At 40.7% G+C, this 18,016-nt stretch overlaps 1 protein-coding gene across 12 annotated transcripts in view; it reads left to right on the top strand.

Moving 5' to 3' along the window:
* CADM1 (cell adhesion molecule 1) overlaps positions 1-18,016 on the top strand; it is a 343,297-nt gene that overhangs the window by 300,155 nt on the left and 25,126 nt on the right. For 4 of the 12 annotated variants that reach the window (XM_067038982.1, XM_067038978.1, XM_067038983.1 and 1 more), the window contains 2 exons: positions 9,439-9,471; positions 16,716-16,769. The exons of 4 other annotated variants lie outside the window; for them this stretch is intronic. In XM_067038982.1, the coding sequence (XP_066895083.1) occupies positions 9,439-9,471; positions 16,716-16,769 (87 nt within the window). The remainder of the gene's footprint in view (positions 1-9,438; positions 9,472-16,715; positions 16,770-18,016) is intronic. 4 more of the 12 variants (XM_067038984.1, XM_067038980.1, XM_067038985.1 and 1 more) reach the window with 1 other exon arrangement.

Raw genomic sequence — 18,016 nt, 5'->3', positions numbered from 1 at the left:
GCAGGGCGGAGAGATTCCTCCCACTTTCTGCATCCTTAATAAGCGCAACAAAGATGCTCCTCCCTGACTGATTTCCAGAGCAACCATGCTAACAACTTTCCTTGCTGCGAACCAGGTGTTTACCTTTCATGATTTCTTACCTCTTGTCCGGGTAGTAAACCCATTAAGCTTGAGCTGCTGTTACCAGGTTTTCATAGTTTCCTATGAACGGCCCTTTGGATGTCAGTGTAAATTACATCGCCCCTTTCGGCCACTGACCTGCATGTGTGAACCCATTAAGAAAAGCCTTCCGTGGTCTGTTTTGTCTTTGCAGAAGTTGTCCGGGTGTGAGCCAGCCTTGATTACCTCTCCTTGTAGAAGGTTCCATCTAGGTAGCTAGTCAGGTTTACGTTTTAAGGTGGTCAAGGCCTTCGTTCATTCGGCATAAATACCACATTTCTCTTTAATGTGGAACAGCACTTTTCATTTGTGGCTGGCCTCTCACTAGCTTAGGCTTTTTTAAAAAAAGACCTTTCTTAACACTCCCTGAACTCCTCCCCCCTCACCATCAATCTCAGCAACTCAGCAGAGGTGCTTCAGTTCACAGCTCCTAAGCCTTCACTCCAGACTAAAGCTAATCTCACGTCTTCAAACAGCCACAACTCACTTATCACAGTTACAACCACAGAGACTCCATTTAAGAGGAAGTTTTAAAAACAAACAATGCTATATTTCTGTCCACCTCACAGGTACCTTTATAGGGACTTGTCTGCTCCTCTTTCTCTCCTCCGGGCCTCTTTGCTCAAGGTAATATAAGATGATCTCATAGGTGCACTTTGGCCTCTTGATGTGTTAGTAGCTGAACCCGCTCTACACAAAAAAATGCATTTGTGGTGATGAATGCCCTGATTCTCACTGGCACACCCAAGAGTCCTTACACTAAAATTGCCACTAAAACAACATTGTAGAATCCACTGCCTTAATGGATGTGACCTTACAGGCTTGCTGTGTCTTAACAAGCAGTCTTATATATATTTATCTTGCCCAGAAAGTGTACTTGTGGAAGTTAACATTTGCTCCTTTCTTCAAACAGCTTAAAGGTTATGGAGCCGAATGATTCCGTGTCCCATTTTAAAGGTCCAGGCTATCCCCTAGCTTTAGATTGGTTCCTAAGAAATCTTCCAGACTGAATCCTGACAAATGGAGAGCTAAATTAATCTCCACTCTTCTCCTCTCTTGTACTGTTTGGTACATTACAGCCACAATTAGCCTTAAAAGCTTCAACAGCTAAATCATCTAGTGATACTAACATAAAGCCTCAGCTTAAAAAAAAAAAAAAAAAAAGAAGAGGAAGAGGAATCCCACGGGCATCTATTTCTTTTCTCCCAGGCAAATGCAGTGACTGAAACCCATTCCCTAGGTCAGCGTTTCATTACAAGAAAAACGTACAAATTGTTTTTAAATGCAATGGAAAAATGTTTTTAAACTCAAAAGGTCATAGTTGATTTCTGATGTCTCTGAAAGGAAGTGTTCCAGTATTATCTTTTATCTTCCATAACCAGAATAATCGAATTGTTCTCCCTGTTAGGGAGGCAGGGCTTCGTGAGTTCCCAGTTGCCTGACTCCCTCAACATACGTTAAATCTTCATCCTGGAGGCCCTTGAAAAAGAGGAATTGTAAGCCCAATCTGACCTGATGCTGCCCACCCAGAATCACAGGTGGGTGGGAGGAGGAGCAGGGCCTCTCTGCCTCCCATCTGTGCTGCGTGGGGAAGCTCTCCTGACTTACCTGTGAAGGCCACATCTAAAGGTAGATTCACCTGCGGAAGATGTTTGCAGGTTCTAGAGTACTGAAAGGAGTATTTGATGTCAATTTGCCATATCAACATTGTTATGGTTTTATAACTGTTCAGCCACTAATGTCATTAGAATCGCTTTCCAAATAAGAAATAAGCTGAGGGATAAAATTGGGATGGGAGCCACGCAGAGCCTCTTGTGATTTCCCATAAGATTCTTTGGTGTCTCTGTTCTCTTTCATGTACGTTAATCTTCTGACCATATATTTCTGTTTTGACTATTGCTACTGGCAGACCCCCCACTCCCTTTTTTTTTTGAATATCAAGTTGTCCATGTGGTTTCACTCATGACGATATATGCTATAATATGGGAGAGCAAGATGCCTAATTTAAATTGCACTTTAAATCCATCCCCAGCATTCTTTGCGAAAATACAGAGACAGCCAACCATTACCCGGGGTGAGTGGCCTCCATGCAAATTACTTTCAAAACCCAGAATCAAAGAAATATCTACTGCCATGGGATGGGGGGGAGAGGGGAGGGCGTTGTTTGTTTTGTTTTGAACTTTCTTTGAAATTAGCTGACTTTGTATATTAGATGTACATAAAAATACCTGGGGTTTTTTTTGGTGATAGCTTTTGACCTGGTCTGCCAGTTGGATCAATCATCTTGGGAAAATATTCTGTGTTTCCCGCCCTAGTTAATGTGGATATTGTTTTATTTCTGCCTGGTTTTGCGCTGAGTTACATGCTTGATGAGAAGTACCATAGAAAACACTCAGCACTCAGTTTTAAACACCCTTAGCAGCTTAAATATAAAATTCAGGCCAGGAGGAGCTCAACCTGTAGGTCACATTTATACATGTGACTGTCATAAATTTAAAAATTAAAATCACCTTAGAATAAGAAATGAATAGCTACAGGGCCAAATTCTGAAACACATTTAAGAATCCTTTCATAAGAATGAAGTAGGTCATTTCTAAATGAGTTTTTTCTCTTTTTGAAAGTACATATCCAATTAAATATTTTGTGTTTCTTGGAAAAGAAAACAGTAAGGTTTTTCTTATTGGTATCTAATCACTCAGTACCCAATATACCCTTGGAGAAAGTGGGTCCCACCCCCAGGCTCACATTATTTTGGCATTCATAGCCTCCTATCCTAAGCTTTTGTGTGCGTGGATCAGGTCACAGAAATAAAGAAGGTGAGAACAGCCCTTATCCTTCAGGCGGACGCCAAATTGGGAAAACTCAACAATCAAGCACATGTTTTCAGTTTCCTAAATACAAAGGAAAGAAGTACACCTGTCTTAAGACCGACTCTGTAGCATGACCGGCTAAATGTCAATAGAGAGCTTTGCTCCACATAGAGCTGTCCGTTCTCCAGGGTCTCAGCGTCATGATTCCTACTCTGTGCTATGGATATCTGCATGACGTAAGGGGTTATGCTTTTAGGCGTTCGTTCAACGCGTATCAAGGACCCCTAATTTGTACAGCACTGTGCTAGTGCCCACAGAGACAGAAAGTTCTTGGAACCCCTTAAAATATAGTTGAGGAAATAGGTTATACCCACTGGAACTCCTTAGCAGGAGATACTGTGCACCTAGGGCTGATTCAGAAGATTGAAGAGACTGTCACAGGAGACGTAGAATTTGGTCTGTGCCATCAAAGAATGGATAGAATGTGGATAAGAAAGGATGGCATTTTGGAAATTAAGTATGAAGGCCTAACTTTACTTCCAGCATCCATCGTCAGTGTTTGTGTCTGTTGTGTGTATTTATGTTCGGGATATACATTAAGCCATTGTTGCTAGGAAATACACATCTCTCATCCTAGAATGTTTACTATATTGCCTTTTTTCTAGAGTTGGCATCTACTCCATTAAGACTGTTTTTCATTCATCATTTATTGAATACTTATAGAATGTTAGTGATATACATACCAGTATGCCTGGTGACAAGAATATTATTAGGGTGCTAGTAGACACTCATGAGCCACCTGTTTTGTAATGAGCTCCCTTTCTAAGTTTTTGCCCCAAAAGTGCGTGGACCATGTTTTTCCATACTGTCTTCAGTGTGTACATTTTTATTTTTTTGATGATGATAAACTTATTACAAATAGCATCATAGCCAACCAGTTTTTTTTTTTTTTTTTTTTTTTTTTTTTTTTGCGGTACGCGGGCCTCTCACTGCTGTGGCCTCTCCCGTTGTGGAGCACAGGCTCTGGACGCGCAGGCTCAGCGGCCATGGCTCACGGGCCCAGCCGCTCCGCGCCATGTGGGATCTTCCCGGACTGGGGCACGAACCCGTGTCCCCTGCATCGGCAGGCGGGCTCTCAACCACTGCGCCACCAGGGAAGCCCGCCAACCAGTTTTTGACCCATATTGACTTATGAGGGAATGGAAGAAATTAGTGATGAAGGTCACCTGATTCTGCATTTTTTAAAAAAAAGGAATGAGAGATGGGAAGTCAGTTTCTTTTTTTCCTAATGCTTCTATCGTCATTTCCATACTCTTATGTTCCTTGTTGAAAACCAATCCAAGAATTGACATGTTTTCATACTAAAGATTCATGCACAATAGTGCAAACGAATAATCTCATAAATACAGGTTTCTTAGGATTAGAAAGTTGGAGCTATCTCAGTGGTGGGAAATAAAGGACTTGGCAGGAAGAACCCAGCCCTCCAGGAGATGAATATAAACTACTACTTCTAGAGCTGCTCGCTTCTCCTCACCTCACCCTCCTGCATCCTTCTCTTTTCCTCCCCTCACCGGCGCCTCACCCCTCTCTGTCCCTCCTCCGCCCAGCACGGACACACAACATAGGATAGGAATTGTTTTCCTTGTTAAATGAAACCAAGGTACAGGTGGTTATTATTATTATTATTTTGAGAACATCTGGTTTGCAAATGAAAAGATCTCAGGGGCACAGTAGCACTTGTGAACAATTCTGAAGAAGCTTTTAACAAAACTTGAAAAGAAAAAAAAAACAACCTACTCCCCTTCCTGCTGTTCCGTGGCACTCAGTCTCTTCACTCAAAGGGGAGATGACAGGAAGACAGAAGAAAGCTTTCTTAGGGGTCTCCTATTCGGGCCTTTTAGCTTCAGTTCCGTTCCTGTCCATTTCTCCCATCCCTGAGCAATGGGAGTTTAATTAAAGCTGAACATAGATGGAAAGAAAATTAACCAGGAAACCAGTAGAAAATAAATTTCTAAGTTTAATTTTCCAGCAGGTATGTTTGCTTTCAATAGATTTCAAATATGTCAAAAAGAAAGAAAAAGAGGGAACTATACTTCACATACATTGGCCAGCACAGCACCATCGTGAGAATAAAACCATCAGGGGAATTCCTTGCCTACCCTAGCATCCTAGCTTTAAAGCAGCTCCATAACACATACTGAAGGGGAATTCAATTAAGAAAACCCATTGGCTCCTTATTGACTTTAGTTAAGAAAATAAACCGAGGGAAAGTGTATTAAAATATGTCTGGACTGTTTAGTATGCTTTCATTTAAGCTTATGACAATCAAAATGGCAGAATTTAAATTCTTTACAATTAAGCTCTGCTTTCGAGCAGATTGGGTTCTCCGGGTTACTACCCTATGCATTTTTTTTTTTTTTTTTTTTTTTTGCGGTACACGGGCCTCTCACTGCCGCGGCCTCTCCCGTTGCGGAGCACAGGCTCCGGATGCGCAGGCCCAGCGGCCATGACTCACGGGCCCAGCTGCTCTGCGGCACGTGGGATCTTCCCGGACCGGGGCACGAACCCGCGTTCCCTGCATCGGCAGGGAGACCCTCAACCACTGCGCCACCAGGGAAGCCCTACCCTATGCATTTTTTAATATACACCCTACTCACACCCTCCCCCCTCCCCCTCCCCCGCAAATGCAGCGTTGCAGTGAATCTGGGCGTTATAAAGCAGGAATACCATAGAGCAGTTGGAGAAGAAAAAGTATTTAAGGTTGTGAATTTAATTTCGTTCCTGGATTTTCATTTGTGGCACCCGTTGTGTTTGAGACCACGGACTAATTTATGGATTAGTTTTAAAACCCCAGTCTGTCACACTCAATGAACAATTCTAAGTTGGAGAGAATCCATATGAAAGGATTAGAATGTGCCACAGTGGAGCTTACACATGACTGTTTCAGCTAAACATTGCCCAGCTGCCTCGCATGCGGTTTTTTTGTTGTTGTTTTTGGTTTGGGGTTTTTTTTTTTTTTTTTTTGCTACTTGGTGAAATGGATGGTATCTCGAATCTGACACATTGTCTGAGCCTTTTGATTTTGAAAATATCTGATACTGCCACGTAAAATATAGGTGATGTTTAATTTATTCAAGGTAAGGTCCCATAAACTGTTTGTATGGCTGGGAGACTGAAAGTCGATATTCAGCGAAATGTTCATCTTTCAAATAGCAGTGCAGGCCCTGCCCTTGGATACCTTGTTTAATTATACTCATAAAACAGCTAGAGAGTGACTATTAAGACCATACACACTTACTGGGTTTGCAGGAACGTGGGATTGTTTTTTCTTGACCATATAAAATCAATGTACAATAAATTTCTCCCTCATTGTAATTAAAATTAAAATAGAGACTAGCTCAAAGAGGCTTTTTTAATTTCATAACCCTACACCACCGTAAGTCCAGCTCGACTTTCTGTGACCTATTTTTCTCCTAGGCCTAGCGCAAAGATTATTTTTTAAAGGCAGCAGCCACAGGATGGAGTTTGAAACAGCCTCTGTTAGGGTAATTAGGCACTCTCATTTTTCAAGTTAATTAGAGCCTATGTTATCTTCTATTGGAAAGTTACTGTTTGCATTTTGCCTGTACACTTAGAATGTTATCAAACAATATAGTGACCCCACAAGTTGATTCACAGGGGTAGGCTAGCACATCTCTCCAGTCTCCTGATTAAGATACCTTAATAAATCCTACTTCACAGAGCCAGGGTGTCTGTGGTTTCTGCGTGACGTTGTAATGCAATTATGAAGGAGAATTAGATTCTGTCACAGTGCTCTCCTGCGGAGAGCACAGTCACTTCTAAAGGTTTTTTTTTTTTTTTTTCATTCTTTACTTGAAATAGCGTTTGTTCAGGTACCACACCAGATGCTCTTAGAGAAATGGAATCAGCGACTCCTCCGATACACCCCCAATCTCGGTCTCAACTTTGTAGCCAAGCCTGTGTGTCTGCTGCCGTCTGCCCCCCCATTGCTGATCCCTGGTTTTCCCATTCCCAGATGCAGTAGCTGTGTTGTTTGACTTGAACATGTGTTTGCTTTTCACTGTTTTAGAACCGTGTGTTTCCCTTCTCAACATCCCTTTCTCTTCCCTGTTGGGTGCAATTGATGGATTTCCCATCCCCAGAATGGGGAGGCAAGCTGCACTGTGACCTTCCCTTCAGTTATTCTCTGGTACCCACAGGGAAGTGTACACCCAGCTTCCCTTAGTTTGATTTTGTCATAAAGCTGAGGTGATGTTGTGATGTAGGCAGACAGTAAATTGGGGAGCCATCGATTAATGCTAAGACATCATTTTTGAGGACCCTTAGATTTTACTCCAACCCCTTTCTTTCATTTTATACTCATGATTTTACCTGGTGAAAATAAAGCATATTAGAAGTGCTGCCACAAAAATAATGAGCCAAAATGTTTATTGCTTTTTTTAAAAATTAATTTTGGAAAGAAGCCAGTGTCTAGCCATAAAATATATTAACTTTCATATACGTGTTTCTGTACAAATGTGCATTTGATTTTGCCCTTGCAATTGAAAGCACCTCAAACTAACAATTGACTTGGATGTTTCAAGTAAGGAGACGTGTCAGACGTGTCATGAGCATCTGATGTAGAGATGTTTGATCTGAACAATTTCCGGTATTGTTTTTTAACTGCTTTTTTATGCATACAGACTTGTAAGTAAGTATTGCGTTCTGGTGTGGTTTATTTTATGTTTTTCTTTCCTTCATCTGTTCTTCAGAAACTCAGCTATAAGTTATATTAAGCTGTAGTGGCCTCTAGGACTTCTGGTTAATTCTGGCTCCTTAGAAGGGCTCTGATTTTTTTGATGGTCTAGGGTTCTGAGGAAAGGGGAATTGAAGGGGAACACTGGTGTGAATTCATGTGTCATATTTATAAATCAGAAGCACCAGGCTCGTTGGACCAAAAAAAAAAAAAGTAACATTTGGCATTCTGGTGCATTTAAACATTGCCTATGTCAAGTCCAAAAGAGTCTTTTGGTGTCTCCAGAACTCATGAAAATAATTACCAGCTAAATAGCTGCACGATAAAAAAGGACAGGTAACTACTTGCGGTGTCAGCCCAGAATCCCACTACAGCTCAACATGACGAGCTCATGTGTGAGTGTCTCCACTCCTTTCTGGCCAGAAAGGGATCGTGGAGGGAGACACCTTGAGAAGGTAGAACTGAAAATTAAAACCTGACCAGATGGGTTGACATTGGAATGAAGTTGGCTAGAAGAGGGGTATTAAAACGACTCTGGGAAAGGAATGTTGCCGTGCATTTTGTTAGATATTTATCCCACTTCCCCTCTAGCCAAAAAGAAAAAGAAAATTTCTGGAGCCCCCTGAGGAATTTCCTGTGAAGAGGAGCCAATATAGCAGGCCTGGTTTTGAAGCCTGGTAGAAGGAGAAAACTTGAACGGCATTAGAAATAGAAGAAGAGACAAACCACGGTTTCTTCCATAACAAGTGCATCTGGCAGTGAAAAAACCTCACGTGCCATCTCCTGATTCACCCCGAAGGCAGGACTCCTGGCAGCTCACAGCCGTGAATGTGGTTCTGGATCGTGAGCGAAAGGACGGCTGGATGCTTTAATTTTTGGAATGTCACATGATGAGAAGTGGCATTTGGAATTATGTGGACTTGGGTGTTTTCCATGCAAGACTTCTTGCCCTTAGATTGTAACATAGTAAGATCCGCAGAGTGGAGGATGGCTGAGTGGTGAGTATGAGTGCGTGTGTGTGTGTGTGTGTGTGTGTGTGTGTGTGTGTGTGTGTATAGAAACTAATCTGAAAACCTTTAACATGTTCATTCCTCTGGCCTCCCAGTTAATTGAACTTTCCAGCTGAACCCTGCTGAAATAACACACTGGATGGAAAACTTGAACCCATATATTCATCTACAGGCATCTGCGCATGAGCCATAAAAGGATCCTAAACGTGCAATTGATTCAGCGACGCCTGATTGCCAGTCGTAAAGCCTGAGTGCCTGGGTGGATTGGGTTAAAACAAAGGCAATGTTTGAATGTATGAATCTGTTGTTCAGCCAGCCTTCCGACTGAACTTTTCTGTCACAGTCCTGAGCCTTGATGCGTTCAGAGCCATCTACCAGTCACTGAGTTTGCACTGGTGTTTCTCATCACTTTGCATGTTCCCCTGACTATTGACTAGCAAGTAGATGTATCCTGGCAAGACCCCCAGAACCAAAGAATCTACTGTTTTCCTCACTGGCTCGCAGCTTTGAGCTGAAGGCATGTCTTAAAACAGTGCAACTCACTTCAAATGCTTTTGGCTTTTCATTTATTATTGCTTGTCACGCGATGTTCTTTGAAAGCTTGCTCATATATTATCTGTTCCATTTTTTTCCATTTTCCCTTTTTTTGCATGCCGTTCCTCCTGTTTCTTCCCTTCCTCCAATCCTCTGTTCCCGTCTGTAGACACCACGGCGACGACAGAACCAGCAGTCCACGGTTGGTACCACATTACTGTTTATCTACCTTCTCAGCACTGCTGAGCAGCAAGGCAAGCCTGGGAAAAAGAGAAATGTAGTCTTCAAGGGAAACTGTGTTCCAAGTAGACTGACCTCATAAATATACTCTAATTTGTGAGGCTTGAAAGGATGTTGAGTCTTGTCATTTTTGTTGTGAGTTCAGTGTTCAGTGGTTGCAATCTGAGATGAGGCCTCCCCGTCGGCTGGCTGGGCTGCAGGAGTTTTAGCTGCACGTAGCCCTTAATTCTATAATGCCACCAGACATTGAAATATAAGGGACTCCAAAAAAACCTAATATTTGCCTAAAAATCATAGCATCTGAATTAAAGGCCCGGTTGCTTTCTTCATTCATAGGCTAGAATCTTAGGTACATTTTGAAGAGGAGTCATTTATGTCACTTAGTAGTCGAGACTGAAGGACAGGTCAGGGCGGAAAATTCCTGTTAAATTCATGAAGTAAGGATGAAGAAGAACATTGTTCTTCTTTAATTATCATGTTTACCTCCACGGCCTCTTGCAGGTTCACCCTTAATCTCCATGTGTGCATAAAGGTTTATGCTACCATTTGGCAGGAAGCATCTCCAAACAAGAATGATACCATATGTACATTTCAACAGCATTAACTGGGACTTAAAAAAAATCATTTGCGTGTGGGTACCTTGTAGGCAAAATACTAAAAACAACAAAAAAAAAGGGTCACGACGTTAGCCAAAAGCTGATAAAAACCGAGTAAATAAAGCTCAAAAGGGGGCATCAGGAAATCCTTTTCCGAATTTCTCCACTGACTTCCTAGGATGGAATAGGTCCATTCACTTTTCTATAGGTCTCCAATTAGAAAATGAGAATCATGTTTCATCTGTATATTACTTTATTACTTAGCTCACATCTCACCCTGGCGATATTGTGCTTTGGAGAAAGATATGTTAGTTTAAAATGGGCTGAATTTTAATAACTGAATTCAAGGGAATTATTTGGTAAAGGGCCTACTTACATCGCTTTGCACATTGGGCAGGATTGAAATCTATCAGTTAAATGACAAGAGGTGATCAGCCAACCCTATGGTGTTCATTCAACTTTTAGAGAAACAGCTCTTCCTGGCACGACTGACCTCAAACAGACCTGCATTTGAAGACTTAACCAGTTAGAAATCTCTGAGCAAAACCTATGCTGTGTGAGCTGTCCTTGAAGGTCAGGCCTTTATGCTTGGCTGACCACCCCCATATTTGGACCTTCTGATGAGAAATTCTGAGAAAGCAAAACAAACGTGGGTATGGGGCAGTATCCCTCCCCACCCTAACCCACCTTCCCCTGCCCTCCCTGTCACAGGCACAAAGGGAAAAGTTCATAAAATTAGTTAAAGGGCCTGATACACCAACAATCATGAGAAATCAATTAGGTAAAAAACTTCGACTTTCCAAGGTAATGCCCCGTGGTGCTCAATACATCTCAGACACTGCACTCCATTAAGCTCAGCTATTTGTAGGTTTCATCATTAATTGAGCACTTCCTGACTTTTATCGATTATTCTCAGAGCTTTAAGGCTATTTTAATGTAGTTCGAGAGATTTTTGTTCTATTCTTTTGAAGATGCTTTAAGTTCTGAGCTTTCTATAATTAACTCCAGGGTCAAATGTAATCATAAGATTCCTGAATTCTGTGAGATCTTTGAAGAGATACTGATCATTTATCTCAAGACTCCAGACTTCTGTTTTCTAGGTCCCTTCAGTAACATTTGTGTAGTTATATGACTCTAATAGTTGCAGGTCTTGGAGTTGGGTGGGGTAGTCAAGGTAAAAAATATGTCCCCTGAGCTGAAAAATGAGACATTAATTTAGGGGCCAGTCCTGATCTTAGGATACTGGTATTTGAACATGTATTTCTCTATGGAGAAAGAAAGTGAAGGTGATCTCTTTTTGTGGTATAATAAAGAGACACTTGGAATAGGACTCTAGCATTCGTGTGACAGGAAACAGAGATGCCTGTGTGCTGTGAGAAACAACCACTGTCTTACTAGTTCAAGGATAGTGTTCAAGCCGGCAGCGTCTCAGTAGGGTGTTATTGACCAGCAGTGAATGAGAAGTATACCTACAGCCAAGAAATTTGGGGAGAAAAAAAAGGAAGTAAGAATAGTATAATATATATATGTGTGTGTATGTGTGTATATATATATATACACACACATATATATAATATATGATCATCATATATTTGCTTCCTTAGCAAGTAGAGAGAAGTGATAACCCAGGTTGATTCCTATAAAATGCATTTATAAATACATGCTCCAACTTGTCTAAAACCCTCACAGCATCCTCCCAAAGGGATCTGACCCCTCTTTTCAACAGCATTCTCTCCAGCCCACAGCAAAAAGCTTTAATGAAAGCCAAAGTAATATCTAGAATTTTACTTAACAGGGGGAGAAAGTCTTCCAGGTCAGTTGTCAGGATAGAAAAGGCAATAGAATATGATTGGAGTTACAAAGCAGGGGACCACATTTCCAAGGACATGAGGATATAGAACTCACTTTATTCAAGTGACTTATGGGTAAAACCCAGCTTCTTCTGTATAACAACCATGTGACTTAGATTCATTTGAGAATAATCTTGAGATGCTCATGTTGGAGATCTGGGCCTAGAAGAATGTTGTGGTTTGGTAACTTGGCAACTTAAATGACAAGACGTACTGGGTCAGCCAGTTGTGACCATTGTACTGGTCTTAAAAGTTTTCATACTGGATTTCTTTCCATACTTCTCTAAAAAGGAAAAAAAAAACAATTTTACACCATGTTTTCCCTTTGAAGACTCATTAAAATATTTTATTCAAGCTTGTGTTGCTAGAGTATGTATGAAGTATATCAGTTGTTTATGTATGTTGACCTTTTGTTCTTACCAATATCTGATTAGAATAAGCATGTATTGGAAGGTTAGAATTGCATGGGCATGATTCAAAAGCAAATGGATTTTCTCCAAAAAGAAACCAAACAATAGTCAGCCACAATGTGTCTTTAAGGATGTAATTGATAGTACAGTAAAGATAAATGTGAGTGTAAGAGTGGGATTCCTAGACTAGGGTGACAGAAGGGATCTTTGAAGAAAGATCTTGAGCATTTGTGTTTTTGGAGCTCATCCTTAAGGCCTGGACAGGAAGAATCCTGTGTTATGTGTGCATGTTGAGCAATGCAAAAAAACACTCTGCCAAATCCTGGTACCACATGGTCTGAAATTTATGGCAGAAATGCATGAGTGACGTTAAGCACGGATGGTGTACTCGTTCCTATGATTATTGATGTGTGGGTGCGTGTGATGGTTTTTATTTGTTTGTTCCAATGTGGGGCGCTTTTCTGTAAGTGTCTTGTGCCTTGTTCTTTTTCTGCCCTGTGTGTCCCCTCTCCCTTCCCCCACCCACCTGCCTCGTGTGAGGTTTTGGGTGACAGCATGCCCATGGGCTGGAATAGTGCTTGTGCTTTTGCTGCACTGTAGTCAGCTGGCTTCCTCTGGGTTTGGGGTTCTCTCTCTCTCTCTGTCTTTCTCTTTCTCTCTCTCTATCTCTGTCTTTCTCCTTCTCTGTCTCTCCCCTCCTCTGCCCCACCGCTATTTCATTATTTTCAAGTCTACCCGTCCTTTTGCTTTCCACCTCTTGTACATTAGAAGCTGATGATCTCATGAATTTATAATCCCAAATGAGTTATTAACTAGTTTTTAATTTAGTATGCAATTGTAGTGAGACTCAAACTGGGAACCCCTCTGACATAATTTTTCACTTTCAGTTTTGGTTTCAAAATGTTTGGCCTGTGCTAGATACATGTTTATCCCCTAGACCTCTGCCCTTAGGCAACTACCCCATGGATCTCCCTTTCCCCGACTTACTTTATAAGTCTTGCAAGCCGTGATGGAATTCTAAAAGCACATGAAATTTCTTATCTTTCTATTCAATTGTGGGGAAATTCTGAAGCCCATTTTAAAGAAAAATAGCCAGCAGTGCGCATTATTACAACCTCTATGTCCACCATCTGTGTATGCACCCCTCTACACATCTCTCTGTATGAGTACACAACAGTGGCATTCGAAGGCTGTCATTCAGTCAAGGGACTCTGCAGACATTGTATGTTCTACTCAAGAACAAAGCTAAAGAGGTTTACGAATGGCTGCAGGACCTGAAGATTGTGTTTCAGCCTTGATATGCAGTTTGGAAACAATGTGCTACTGTTTATAACGGCGTGAACCAAATTTCTGCTAATGGGACGAAGGGAAAAACTCTCCACAAAAGCTGACAAAGCAGGAAGAACAGGATGACTGACTGAGCATTTAGATTAAAACTGCCGGGGCATCTGAACTCTTATGGCTGGTGATGGAAGTAACAGATTCCATAATATGGCCAAGTGATCAGACATATGCTGCTTAGGTAAGAGAGAGACCATCGCCTACTTTTTCATAATGGGAATGATACTAGGGCCAGTGGGAAGTTTTTGTTTCCTAGAGGTTTTATTTGATCACTGTTTTAAAATTTTCAGGGAAAAAAAAAAAAAAAAAGGAAACCCTGATGAATTGAGCCCCAAACATTTAGATTTTACTTGACCTTGACCTTGAATTAAACTAACTCTAGGATTTCTTGCTGTTTCTAAGTTTTGAGGTTTTAAACCTGGTTTAAAATTGCTGCACCATACATAACCATTTTTAGAAGCCAGCAATTTCTGCTGAAAAGGAGAAGTAACAATACCAACAGCAGAAGCACCATCCGAGGAGGCTTAGGGCACGTGCAGCACGTGACTGATAGCGTCATGAAGGAGCAAAAATCACGTCTGCGGAAGAGACGATTCTCGTGCGTGTATTAAATTATCATGTTTGAACCTTAGGATTTTATTAATTGCTCAAAAGAAAACCCCATATGGACCAAAAGTAAACTTTCATTTGTTTAACAAAGTTTAAAGAAATGTAGTGAATACATTTTAATTGAAGTGACCAGGAAGGGCTTGAGCGGATGATATGAAAAGTTCAAGAGAAAAACCCAGAAGTAATTTCCCACTTATTGTTGGATGGTGGAGTTTCCTTTTGAAGACTATTCTCTGCCTCACAAAATGCATCTTTGTCTTTTTCTTTGAGAAAAATGAGAGCCGTATAATTTTTATCACGAAAGAAAACTACCTAAGTCAAAGCAATTTTAGGAGGTAAATTTTGCTTGTACACTCAGTGCTTCAGTAAACTCTTCCTAATTATATTTATTTTGAAATTATCCAACTGTGGCGGAGCACTATAGATTCATAAAATACAATAGTAGTGCAAAAACAAATTTAACACCACTAACCTAGATGGCTTCCCACTTTCGGATATAATCTGAGCTGTAGATTCCAGATGATTTGGTATATTTTAAAGTCTATGCCATTAAAAATGACAGTTTCATCTTTAATGAGGTGTGTATAAACTGTCGCTTTTTAATGGGAAACTTTGCATATCAATGATATTTCATAAACATATTTGTCTTTATTTTTTAAAATTAGCTTTCTAATGCCCTCCCCAGGGAAACAAGCCTTCAGCAGTAAAGCTGCCTACTTGAAACACCCTCGTTTAATATGGTTCAGTGAGTGCCAAGCATGTATGTAGAATGCTTTGATATTCATTGGGCCACATAGAAGTGAGGGATTAGCCTCCTGAGAACTGCAAATTCATAATTAACTACAGAGGAGAACTTTATGTTGCCCATTTATAACAATTATTCAAATAATTGTATTCATCAGTCTTTATACAATGACTAAAGCCAATTAGAAATAGGAACACTTTCAACCAATCAGATTTCAGAACCAGTGGATAACATCCCTACTCAGTTGCCTCTGTAATTTATTGCATTACTCATTGCTTTCCCATAGTTGCCTAAATCCATAGTTTGGGAACATCCATGGACTTCAAGTCATCCCATTTTTAATTGGCACGTGCCATTGAATATTGGCAAGAGTCATGATGGAAATTCTTCAAGAGCTGGTATGAGGCTTCCTTTCACAGCACCAACCTAGCTATCAATATTCATTTGGCTTCTTTATAAAACAACTTATAAAATCCAAGCTTTTACTGTCCATTTCTACATTAAGTGTTTCTGTTGATTTGGGAGCTTCTGAATAATGCGGTCAGTTTGACATTGCTTGTTTCCAGAGAGCGTTTGTTTTAGTTGGTAGTTCACTAAGCATTACTCCCAAATCATTAATTCAGCAAATACTTACTGAGCTTATGTTTTGTGCTTGGCTATAAGAGAAGGGAAAGATGAACAAAGAAACAAGGCATGCCCCTCAGTCCTGTTTAATAGGTCTGCAAGTATCTTCAAAAGTGACAAATGTCATCAGAGAAGGATTAGCCAATTGTGCAAATGGGAAGACCTGGAGGTCTGCACAAACCAGACGCCACTTTGTGGTGTTTTTAACTTCATTAAAGGAGCAGCCTGCAAATACAGGAAGAGGAAAGGGAGGCCATCTCCTAACTGAGCCCCCCATGGTTTATCTGCTTTCGCCTTCACCTCTTTTCCTTCCAGGCAGAGCTAGCCGAGAGCCATCCCAGCTGGCCAACATTGGTGCTAACTCGGATACAGGCATTTCAAGCTCCACTTGATTATCTCCTGACCTAACTGCTTTTTCAGCTTTGAGGGTTTCATTTTTTCAGGAATACCACTGATTTTTGAAATTCTCTTTTTGAAAAAAAAAAATCATTTTGCAAATCAGATTTTCTGATGAAGGCAAACTGCAGTTAGCAGATGCCATACCATTTTGAAATAGATGGTCCAAGATCATCATCAGTTGATAATGAACTGTGTTTGTCATTCTTGCCCAAGGATTTCAATTTACAGTAAAATGTGAACTAAAACTTACATACATCAGTATGTAACATCTAAATATATTTGTATTTAAGAGATCTATCAGAACATCAGTAGCTAACAATCAGGCTTTATTTTTTTTCTTTCTGCATGCTGTTATGAATGAGTGATTTGAAACATTCACCTTCATGTTTCATGTGCTTTGAAAGTGGAGACTGAGGAATCTTTCTGCCTCAATTGTGTATCTATAACAAAATGAAATGATTGGAGAAACGTGCTTATGGATTAATACATTCGAGCTATCCATAAAAGAGAGAGAGATGGCAAGAGATTTGGCTCATGTTTTTTTTTTTTAAGAAATTCATCCTCAGTTCTTAAGTGTTTTGTTTATGTCCCTTGAGGAATGAAAAGAAAAACGATTTGTTTTTACTTGTAAGGCCTTACTCAGTTGCCCAATTCCGCAGAAGAACTGGACAGTGAGGACCTCTCAGGTAAGGGCTAGTCATTAGGTAAAAGGCTCTGCAGTGTCCAACCTGTGGGCCCTCCATCCACTTCCACAACACGGCCATGGATCGCTGAGCAGTCAATTCGCAATTGTGGATTTCAAGACTAAAGAAAAAAACAGATTTTTATTAACACTTTCTTCCTCCCCCCACCTCTCTTCCCTGTGTATTTTCAGATTGTATATTGTGTGTATATTTCAGATTGGGGCTGACCTGCTGTAAAGACCTCCAGGTCGATAATGACCTCCAGGTCCAATCATCTTCGGGATTGCACCAAAGCCACTCTGTACAGTGGCTTAAAATAATTTTTATGTTCTAGGCATATAATGGTTCATGAGAAATCTGTTGCATTTCAAAGCTGTTTAAGGATGTTGGATTATGAGACAAGATCTTTACTTAAAAAAAGAAAACCCTCATATTGACCATCTCCTGTGGAATAGACTAGAAAAGCCAGGTCATAGTTAATCTTAGAAGGAGGGGGAGGGGAGGGGAAGGAAGGAAGGGGGGGCCAATTGTTTTGTCACACACCATGATGCAAACTAATTATCCACCTCAGACCTTTTTCACAGCACACTGAGCTCTTGCAAAAGTAGGTTTCATGCTTGATTCCAGGATTTAGGTGTTACTAATCCAAAATAAGAAGCATATCCTAAAAAGGAGGGGAAGGAGATTTTAAATGGTCAGTGCTAAACAATTATATGAGCTCCCATGATGTTGTGGGGGTTCACTGCCAACCAGCTGCAGCTTTTGAAACATTTTGATCAGTTGCTTCTTAATAAGTCAGTAAGGAAGGGCCCTTCCTCATCAGGAGAAAGCAAGGCAGAGGACTGTAGATGCTGACTCCAGCCTTTTGGAAACAAGGGTTCCATGCTGCCCTTCTTGAAGAGTTTTCACTTGCAGCTCCCTTGAATAGCTGGCTGCTAAGGTGCAGCTTTAACTACAGGTCTTACTTACCCAGTGAGAGAATAAGATGATACCACTATCTTTTACAAGCGATAGATTTATTGCCTCCTCTGTGCTTCTATCAAACCTCAGGGATGCGTTTATTTTTCTGCTATGTAGCATGTCCCAGTTTGAACTTGGCTGATGGATTTTCCCACAGAGTGGAAACTCCAGGAGGCCATATTGGTTTTGTTCACTGCTGTACACCTGTCATATCATAGGCACGCAGTTGATACTTGTTGGATGAATAAATGAATTCCAAATCCCAAGGAGTTTAGATAGATAAATAAATA

Source organism: Kogia breviceps, chromosome 7, assembly GCF_026419965.1.
Source record: "Kogia breviceps isolate mKogBre1 chromosome 7, mKogBre1 haplotype 1, whole genome shotgun sequence".
Taxonomy (NCBI): Eukaryota; Metazoa; Chordata; class Mammalia; order Artiodactyla; family Physeteridae; genus Kogia; species Kogia breviceps.
This window is presented reverse-complemented; position numbering and strand designations above follow the sequence as displayed.